At 35.0% G+C, this 10186-nt stretch overlaps 2 protein-coding genes across 5 annotated transcripts; both read left to right on the plus strand.

Moving 5' to 3' along the window:
• The first annotated feature begins 242 nt into the window (after window positions 1–242).
• LOC130806981 (putative disease resistance protein RGA1) lies at window positions 243–6816 on the plus strand. Of its 4 annotated transcripts, XR_009040423.1 has the most exons (4): window positions 243–3802; window positions 4376–4430; window positions 5016–5240; window positions 5473–6814. XR_009040423.1 is itself a non-coding variant. In XM_057672252.1 (2 exons), exons 1-2 carry the CDS (start codon window positions 382–384, stop codon window positions 4384–4386), a joined length of 3432 nt encoding a protein of 1143 aa, XP_057528235.1. In that variant the 5' UTR covers window positions 243–381; the 3' UTR covers window positions 4387–4800. The 4 variants fall into 4 exon arrangements, 1 of the variants encoding a protein (XP_057528235.1); XR_009040421.1 differs by having other exon boundaries at window positions 243–4537; window positions 5473–6816; XR_009040422.1 differs by having other exon boundaries at window positions 243–4430; window positions 5473–6816.
• Window positions 6817–7436: 620 nt separating this feature from the next.
• On the plus strand, window positions 7437–8587 carry LOC130806982 (protein FYV8-like). The gene has a single exon (XM_057672253.1). It carries the CDS (start codon window positions 7655–7657, stop codon window positions 8117–8119), a length of 465 nt encoding a protein of 154 aa, XP_057528236.1. The 5' UTR covers window positions 7437–7654; the 3' UTR covers window positions 8120–8587.
• The last annotated feature ends 1599 nt before the right edge of the window (window positions 8588–10186 follow it).

The following is a 10186-nucleotide window of genomic DNA, read 5'->3' on the forward strand; positions in this document are numbered from 1 at the left end:
TTCAGAACGAGAAAGTATGGATGGAGCAACAATGCAAGGGTAATATTTTTCCCGTTCCATAATACTTATTACTGAATATGATATGTTGTGTGAGAAAATATCTAGCAACTATTATGAAATGGAAGAAGTAATACTATCTAGGGAGTAGGGACTAATTACATGTGAATGGAGCAGCAAGTCTAATAATACCATGTGGGGAACACGAAACATCAACATTTATTACTATGCACAGTAATACTGAAAATTGAGACCAAGAACAGCTCTATTAATCTACTCCTTTGTTTACCGTTCTTTATTCACCATTTCCAAACTCGTACCATTTATTTCTTTCTTGCTATCTCTTTTTCCTATGTTTTTCTATCCCTTGAAATCTGATCAATTATGGAAGTCGCAGGAACAGCTTTGTCTGCTATCCAAACTATTCTTTCTGCATTGCAATCTCCTCATCTTAAAAAAATCATTTCAATCTATGGCTATGAATCCAAACTTGATGAACTTCAAAGCACCGTCAACAGCATCAACAATTTGCTTCGCAAAGCCCAGTCCGTGCAGGAGCTCCCAGATGATATCCAAGGATGGATCGAGGATCTTAAGGATGTTGTTTTTGAAGCGGAGGATTTGCTCGATGAGTTTGTCACTCTCGCCGAGCAGAACAAGCACTTGAAGGCTGACGGTACAATATCCAAGAAGATGAAGCGCTTCCTTTCTCGTTCTAACCCTTTTCTTGTTGCTTTCAAGATGTCTAAAGGGGTGGACAAAATAAGGAAGAAGTTGGAAGCTATTGCTCACAACAAGCAGTTTATCATGGAGTTTAATCATGAGCCTATCAAGTATAGAAAGCCTGAGACTTGTTCGTATGTGGATGTTGCTGAAATCATTGGAAGAGAAGGCGACTTGGAGCATATTGTTGGTAGGTTGCTTGATTCTGATGTTCAAACTGATGTTTCTTTCCTGTCTATTGTGGGTATGGGAGGATTAGGCAAGACTGCTCTTGCACAGCTTGTGTACAGTGATAAAAGAGTTGAAAGTGCATTTAATTTGAGACTGTGGCATTGTGTCTCTGATCAAGATCATAAACAGTTGAACATTACTGGGATTCTCGGAGCAATTTTAGCTTTATGTCCAAATGAGAAATTTACAGATCAATCCTCCTTGCAGATTGTGCAAAGTCAACTTCAAAAGAAATTATCAGATAAGAAATACTTGCTTGTTTTAGATGATGTGTGGACTGAAAATCGCAATCAATGGATTGAACTAGTAAGTTTGTTGAAAGTAGGTCAAAAGGGGAGTTGGATTGTGGTGACTACACGTTCACAAGTGACAGCAAACTTCATGGGATATGATTCAATGTACCAGCTTCAAGGCTTGAAAAAGGAAGATTCATGGAGCTTGTTTGAGAAGGTAGCTTTTGGTTCAGAGCAGTGGAATCATCATGATGACTTGGTCGAAATCGGGCAAAAGATTGTTGAAGCATGTGGTGGAGTTCCTCTTGCCATAAGAGTGGCAGGAAGTCTTGTATATGGCCAAGACAAGAAGAAGTGGGAAGCAGTCCAGGAAGTGGGTGTGGCCAACATGGGCAATAATGATATCACACAAATATTGAAGCTAAGTTATCATCATCTTCCATTCTCATTGAAAAATTGTTTTAGTTTTTGTGCCATTTTCCCAAAGGATTATAGAATGAAAAAGAACACATTGATAAACCTTTGGATAGCACACAACTATATTGTTCCATCACACAAAGGTCAGAGCATTGAAGATGCAGGTGAGGAACATTTTCTAATATTGTTGAGAAGGTGTTTCTTCCAAGATATAGAAAAAGATGTTGTTACAGGTGAGGTAGATTCGATTAAGATTCACGATCTTTTGCATGACATTGCTCAAGATGTCTCGAGGAAGGAGATTTTTGCAGGAAGTGACAACCTACATAAAAATATTCGCCATCTCTCACTATTCAAGGAGGAAATTAATTATGAAATTTCTTCTTTGGATATACCGCGTTTACGTTCGTATCTTGATTATCGGTATTTTAGTTTTAGGCATGAGGATAATTTTCTTGGGGAAAAATTAATAAAAAGTTGTAGGAACCTAAGGGCATTAAGATTAAAAATTAAAGATTTGTCAAGTTTAAATTACGTAGGTGAATTATTCCATCTACGATATTTAGATCTCTCATCAAACACGACATTAGAAGTGCTCCCTAAATCAATAACAAAATTATGTAATCTAGAAGTATTAATGTTATATGGTTGTGGCAATTTAAAAGAGTTACCGGAAGATTTGAGTAGGTTGATCAAACTTAGGGTCTTAGATATTTCAGGTTGTTTTATGTTGAAGTATATGCCCAAGGGTATGGATAAGTTGACATGTCTTTATAGACTGAGTGATTTTATAGTGGGTGGTAAGGATTGTTATTCAAGTTGGTCAGAATGGTTTTTAGGATTAGAAGAGTTGAAAGATCTTAAAAACCTCCACGGTCCACTTAGAATTAAAATAAAGTTGCCTGAAAATATAAGTCAAGATCAAATCTGGGAGAGGAAAAGATTTTATTTGAGGGATAAAAAACATCTCAATCACATTTGTATTGATTTTTATTTTGATAAAAAACATCTCAAATGTAAGTCAAGAGTATTGGATAACGAGGGAGCAATAAAATTGATGGAAGATCTTCACCCACCTTCTAGTCTTCGCTTTTTTGAGATGTATAATTATGTTGGTAAGCAAATGCCAGAGTGGATATCCCATCTTCCAAACCTTTATTTTCTTCAACTTAATAGTTGTTACAATTTGGAGTACCTTGAATGCTTTGGAAATGTAGACGAAAGGTCAATCCTCCCTTCTCTTCAAAAACTTAGGTTAAAAAATCTACCAAAGTTGAAAGGATGGAGGATAGGAGGGGTTGGGGTGGAAGATAACAACAACTCATTATGTCTTCCTTCTTTGAAGAAATTATATATAAAACATTGTGAGGAGCTGACGTGTTTTCCGGCGTGTCCCGGATTGGAGGAATTTTTTTTAAGCGATTTCAATACAAGATTGAATGGGATAATGAGAAGAACAGAAAGAGATGATGAAGAATCAAGAGAAGTCATTGTTTTAAAATCTTCAAAATTAAGAAAAGTGAAAATTAATGATGTGGCATGTCTGAATTCACTACCTATTCAGGCTCTTCAACGTCTTGAAACCCTAACAATATTTTGGGATGAGAAAGAGGAGAACTTGGGAGAACTGTTCCGTGCTTGCTCTTCCTCTCTCCGAATTCTGGAGATTAAGTATTGCCTCAATTTAAGGAGTATAGTGGCTGGAGAATTGGAACATCTCTCTGCTTTGGAGACATTATCTATATCATCATGTTTCAATCTGAAATTCTCGGAAGAAAAAGAAGAAAATGACGGTGTTGGATACAATCCATCCATTCTTCCCTCTCTTCTTACCTTGTCGTTGAATGAACTCCGAAAGATGGAGCATCTGCCAAACTGGATGCAATTCTTGCCTGCCCTCCAAACTCTTGAAATAAATAGTTGTTGTAAGCTGAAAGCAATCCCGAATTGGATGCCCAAACTCACCTCTCTCAAGAAACTTTATGTTTTTGATTGTTTAAAAAGCCTGGAGAGAAGATGTAAAGAAGATCCACCAGGAGAAGACTGGCCTTACATTCAACACATCCCCAACATTCAATTTATAAATTGTTTTAAAGAGAATTCTGATGAAGAGTATTCTGATGATGAGTATTTGGATGAAGATTATTGCGAACTTTACCAAAACTCTGGTTTGGTGAAAAAGGAACTTTACTGTTGGAATGGTATGTCTCACATTGATAAATTAAAGATGATGTGCATACTTTATAAGTCATTGAAATCGTTCCTCCCATAGCTATGGTTTTGGAATAGTATCTCCTTGGTTTGTAAAGTGTGAGCAACTCGTGTTTTTCCGATTACATTGAATATACTTGTATTCATCACAAGAAGCCTGGCTAACAAGCAAAAAGTTCATCAATATAAGTAACTATTAATGATCATCAATATTGTTACATAATTCACTAGTTAATTACGTTTTTGAATATGCGATTCGCTCATAATAGCCCAAAACGACAATAATTGGCTTTTCGCGATTCGCGAGAAGATTAGCGAATCATTTAATACTGATCATCAATATAGCTCAACGTTGTATAACTTAGTTTTAAATGAGGGGCTCTCAAAAGTGGTCTAATATGATACTCTTTTTTTTCGATGCTACAATGAACTATCTGACTTTGGTCCCTAGAGTCTTCTTGCATTGTATATGGCCTCTTTTGCAGAAAACAAATTTGTATACCTTCTTTCTAGTGCCACCATCCTTCTTTGTATTTATACTGAACTTTCTCTAATTTTTGCAGGTGCAAGTTGAAATTCTACCCAAAACGAAGTCTCAATTCATAGCTTTTGTCTCGGGTAATACTCATAGCTTTCTTTCTTTGCACATGCGCTCGTATACCTTGATATGCTAGATTGCTGGGCATCGACCAACAAGTGTAGAAGGCGGCAAAATCTTGCATGAGGTTCCTGCAAACTTTTCTTAAGTTTTCACTTTCCATATATAAATGATTTCTAGAAGATATAATGGAACAAAAAGCCTTGTATTTGTATATTTGAAGACACTTTTCTAGGTCGTATTTAAGGTGTGATTAAATTACCAGCATTGTTTACCTTGATCAGAGTATCATACATATGATCTTCAGATCAGCAAAGGCCAACTGAAGTACTAGTGTATTCACTTTACTTTCCCTTACATTAAGCAAATTGAAATGAATATTCACTCTATAAGTTATCAGAGCCCTTTCTCCCATAGTCATATGGTTTTGGGATGGTATTTCCTTAGCTTATAGAGTGTGTGCAGCTTGTGTTTCACCATTTATATGCTGACATTTTAACATGTACAAGCATAAATTAAAAACATAACAATGAATGATAGTGTACTGTGTTCATCACTCATGGATTTTTATTCACAAGACTGAAAAAAGTTGATTCTGTATCAAGTTTGCCATGTTGAGAGAAAACTGTGAAGGGTCCCGATCAAGGAGCTTGGCGCTACAATATTGTCCTACCTTGCTGCCGTTTCAAGCACCTATACAGCTTCTCTTGATTCAGAACAGCTTTGACTTGAAGAAACAAGGAGGTTTTCATACTCAGTGCTGCTGTTTTCGATCTCTTTGATAGTTCGGTACCTGAATATTTGATCTCACTGCCTTTCATTAGTTTTTTGTAAGTTGTCACTTCCTATATTTTCAGCATTCTTATCTTAAATATAGAAGAGTTTGCGGATGTTGTGCAGCGTGTACTCCATTGCAATATCTTTGTTCTTCTCAGTCATTTTGGATTGAAAGAGGAAATTTGATTGTACATGTAATTTCTGATACATTAGAATAGTTGTTCGCATTCCTTTATTTCTAACTAATCTGACTGAATGGTTTATTTTTGTCATTTTCTATTGAAGCTTGCTCGTTATGTTGAAGGAAAACCGTGGAAGGAACTTGAACAAGGAATCGAAGACTACTGTATTGTCCTACTTTGGAAGAACATGAAACTGGAGTCGACTTATTCAACTGCGTACATTTGATATTACATCATCCAAGACAATCAAGTATTTCTTTCCCGCTAGCTGTTCACGAAGTTGGCTTTTCACCGAATCCATGGTGGAATCAATATAATTCTTGCCTAAAATCTTGCCAAGAGTTTCTTTCACATCTAGTTGTTTCTGATCTTGATCAGAAACACAGGTCCATAACCTCAATAGAAATGCACTTACGATCCTTGAATCATTAAATACAAGTTGGGCAAGAGCAGTTTTGCTTAATCCACCAATTCCTACAATTGTAAGGAAAGAAACATCATGCTGAACATTAGAATCAAGCAACATACCAACAATGCTCTCCAATTCACCCTCCCTCCCAACGATATCCCCTGCATCCACTGAAGAACATGTTTCGGTTTTTATCTTCCTGATAGGCTGAGGATCAAGCTTAAAGTGAAAGTGATACTACAAGCAATAACATCCAACTTCTTCTTGATATTCACAACCCCTTTAGACATTCTATAAGTACATGATCATGTTGTAGATTAAAATTCGAAAAGAAGTAGCGCACCTTTTCAGAGAGTCTATGACAAGATTTCAGGAGCTTCTTTTGCTTAGCAAGAGTCGAAAACTCGTCCAACAGATCATCAACTTCGAAAACAGCATCCTTCAGCTCCTCAATCAAATTCTGTGCTTGATCAGAAAGATCCTGCTTGGCCTCGGCATCACAGAGAACATCATTGATGGTGATGATGGTATTTTGTAGGTATCAAGGTTGATTTGTAGCCAGAAATTGTGAGAATTTCTTGCAAGTCTGGACATTACACTGCTGCAAGCAGAGTTTGATTAACAGTTCCCAAATTCATGTTCAGTTTCAATGACAGAAAATCTTGTACAAGGGTGTGAAACTGAGTTTGGTTTTGGTTAATGTACGCCTAGCTCAATTTTTACTTGTTTATATCTTGTAGTATATCCGACATCTCAAACCCAGTTTAGGTGGGAGTTGAATAAACTAAGCAATAAAGAAGGCTATACAATGAGACCCTTGGCATACTAAACAATGACCTAAAACTATAGTGTTTATAGGGAATGATTAGGCATGATATGATACAAAGTAGGGAAGCATCTCAACATAGGCAGAAAATGAACAGATGCCTCACTGCAAGCCTGCTCGTTCGAGCATGATGGCTGCTTGTTTCGTGCGACTGAACCGCGGTGGGCTCGAACGTTTCCTGCGACTGGCCCTTTTTTTTAATTTTTTTTTTCGTTTTTTTTTTAAATTTGAAATAATACGATTCGAATAAAAATTACCTCGATTAATTGTTTGCGGGTTGAATTTCTTAGTTTTTGCTCCAAAAATTTTATGTTGTAATTTTGTTTTTTAAGTGTGATAAAGGAGTTATTTAGTGAGGTTGGAGTATAAATAAGAAATTTTAAGTCCAGTGGCAAATTCGTAATTTTTAAAAGTTCAGGGGCAAATTCGTAATTTCATTAAAGGGTGGCGATAAAATAAAAAGGGTGGTAATGTTTAAGGATTGGGTATAATTTTCATATAATTCAACAGCAATTTCAGGCATGACTCACCAAGCTTATTCTATTTTATTTCCAATAATAGTAAAAAAAAAACAGTAGAATGATTGAAGTTACCAAGTGAAATTCCCATGAAATTCCATAGAATTTTCACTGAAATCATACAACAAATCACCCTTAGACTGAAAGCAACATCTATAACCCTTAACAACAATGTTTAATCATTGAATACTTCAATACCTTTCACATCACTTCACTATTTTTTTATTTTAAAGATTCCAAAACACCCCTTTCTTCTCAATTTACTTGCAAATTTTTACCCTTTTATACAACTATATATACTACATACCCTTCAATCCTTCCATTAATCAAATCCCCAAAAAATCCATTTTTCTTTTATATTCTCAAAGTCAGGCTGAGGGCAGGGAAGAGCTAAGAAAGGTTGGTAAGAATTGAACTCAGGCCCTTATTTGGAAATTGATACATGCTCTATTTGAGATAAGATTCGATTCTCGATTCAATCTTGAGTATTTTGAAATTGGACTGTAAGAAGTTTGATCAATAAAATTGTTTAATGATCAAATTCATTGCTCTATTTGAGGAAATAGAAATTTATATGAAAATGCTGTATTCAACAGTAGAATTGATAGCACAAGCTTCTACAAATTACCATATTTTGTTCTGTTTTTGTAATGTGATCATAATTTTCATTCTAGGGAGCTCGAGATTGAGCTCAGATGATCATGTTAATGTAACTTCTTTTGCTGATGTAAAGATTAAAAATGATGCAACTAAGGATTTGGATAGTAAAAAAGATTTCATAATTTCCGAGGAAGAAGAAGTAACGGAATCAACAAAAGAAGAAGAGGATGAAGAAAATGAAGGGCCGGGCCGAAATGGCATGGATGAGAATGATCAAGTGAGAATACAAGAGAACAAAAGTTTGGAAGATGAAGAAGAAGGAGATGAACTAAGGAGAAAAATTGAGGAGTTTATTGGTAAGGTAAAAGGTCAATTAATAATAATGGACGATGATTGATGAATGATGATTAATGATTTTGATTTTTTTTTTCGGGCTAAGATTGGAGAAACTCGTACAAATAATGAGTTTGAGTAATTAGGGATCAAAATTAATAGGAAAATCTTATCTCAATTGAAAAGTTTTAAATAATTTGAGATAAGTCGTTCATCATAAAATTACGGATTAATATTTTTATTGATTTTAAAAATAATGGTATTTTTTTTGGACTAACTATAATTATGTATGATATTTTGGACTTGTGTTTATATACTAATTTTTGGGGTATAATTTCTAGTCATGTACTCCTAATTCACGTTTTAGTCACTATATTGATGATGGTAATTGTGCGTAATAGGAATTTTTTAGATAAGGGAGAGAATTAGTTTATGATTACAAATGTATGTTACCAAGTGTTAAAGGAAAAATAGTGAGAAATGAAGGCAAGCTTCAATTTGATGAAGCTGGTTCTTGTAAGATTACTTTACAATTATGATTATGAATAAAATTATGAATACATTATGATTATGGTGTGTTCTTTTAACGTTTAGGCTACAAATTAAGTATTTTTATAACGATTATGGTAACCAATCAACCATATGGCAAAATTTTGGATGTATATACTCGTGATTGTGGCAATAGCTATGAAACCCCATTTACGGTTAATATAAATGTTTTTACAATTGTCGAATTTATATTATATAGTCATATTGGTAATAAAAAGTTTTCACAACCTAGTTGTGATGCGATGATATAGATACGTTTTCAATAATTTGCAATAAAAAGTTTACACTGATACATAATATAAATAAAGATTTTTGTAAGTTTGCTAACTATATATAGTATCAAAGTATTACTATAAATTTTAGTTCACTAATTGAAGGTGGAACCAGGAGAAATAGAGAGGAAGAGATGTAAAAAAATATTCCTGTTAGAAGATGTTGCAGCTGATAGATTCGGTCGAAGCTCGTAAAATTCTCACTGGAGACTTTAGAAACTTCGGTCGAGACTTCACAAAAATTTTCCAGAAGCTTTTATTGATCTTGGGTGAAATTAATGAAGCTCAAGCGAAGCTTATTCAATCTCGGGCGAAGCTTCCCACACATATTATTCCAGAAACTGATTTGGGATTTGGGCGTGAGTCTCGAGCGAAGGTTCATTGATTGGGGCGAAGTTTGCGATTAACTTTACAATCATCAAAATTCACAAAGAGATCAAATATTTAAGATAAGAATGCTGAAAATATAGGAAGTGATAACTTACGAAAAACTAATGAAAGGCAGTGAGATCAAATATTCAGGTACCGAACTATCAAAGAAATCGAAAAACAGCAGCACTGAGTATGAAAACCTCCTTGTTTCTTCAAGTCAAAGTTGTTCTGAATCTAGAGAAGCTGTGTAGGAGCTTGAAACGGTAGCAAGGTAGGACAATATTGTAGTGCCAAGCTCCTTGATCGGGACCCTTCACAGTTTTCTCTCAACATGGCAAACTTGATACAGAATCAACTTTTTCAGTCTTGTGAATAAAAATCCATGCGTGATGGACATAGTACACTATCATCCATTGTTATGTTTTTAATTTATGCTTGTGATGTTAAATTAGACTGGACTTATCGTGGAAACACGAGCTGAACACACTCTATAAGCGAAGGTGATTACCATCCCAAAACCATATGACTATGAGAGGAAGAGCTCTAATAACTTATAAAGTGTGCATACCATCTTTAATTCATCGATGTGAAATAAAACGTCCAATAGTACACTCAAAATATTCATTTCAATCTGCTTAATGTAAGGGAAAGTGAAGTGAAATACACTAGTACTTCAGAGGACCTTTATTGATCTGAGGATCAGCTTGTAACACCACTAGATACCCTACCTTATGCACCAAAACTTGTCGCCCTTACGCCACCGAAATCGATAACGACCCTAGATACCCTAGATACCCTTACGGTCGGCTCGTTCTGTTGTTAGTACTAAATGGTGGTTATAAGAATTATTTATAGCGTAATTTTTTATTAAATATACAATTTTCTTCTTATAGTGATAAAACTTATTATCAAAGATTTTTTGTTCATAAATTTTCATT

Source organism: Amaranthus tricolor, chromosome 2 (assembly GCF_026212465.1).
Source record: "Amaranthus tricolor cultivar Red isolate AtriRed21 chromosome 2, ASM2621246v1, whole genome shotgun sequence".
NCBI classification, from domain to species: domain Eukaryota; kingdom Viridiplantae; phylum Streptophyta; class Magnoliopsida; order Caryophyllales; family Amaranthaceae; genus Amaranthus; species Amaranthus tricolor.

What these genes read in the sequence shown, in the direction of transcription:
- LOC130806981 (XM_057672252.1), top strand. Translation starts at nt 382, where the DNA reads ATGGAAGTCGCAGGAACAGCTTTGTCTGCTATCCAAACTATTCTTTCT.
- LOC130806982 (XM_057672253.1), top strand. Translation starts at nt 7,655, where the DNA reads ATGATCAAATTCATTGCTCTATTTGAGGAAATAGAAATTTATATGAAA.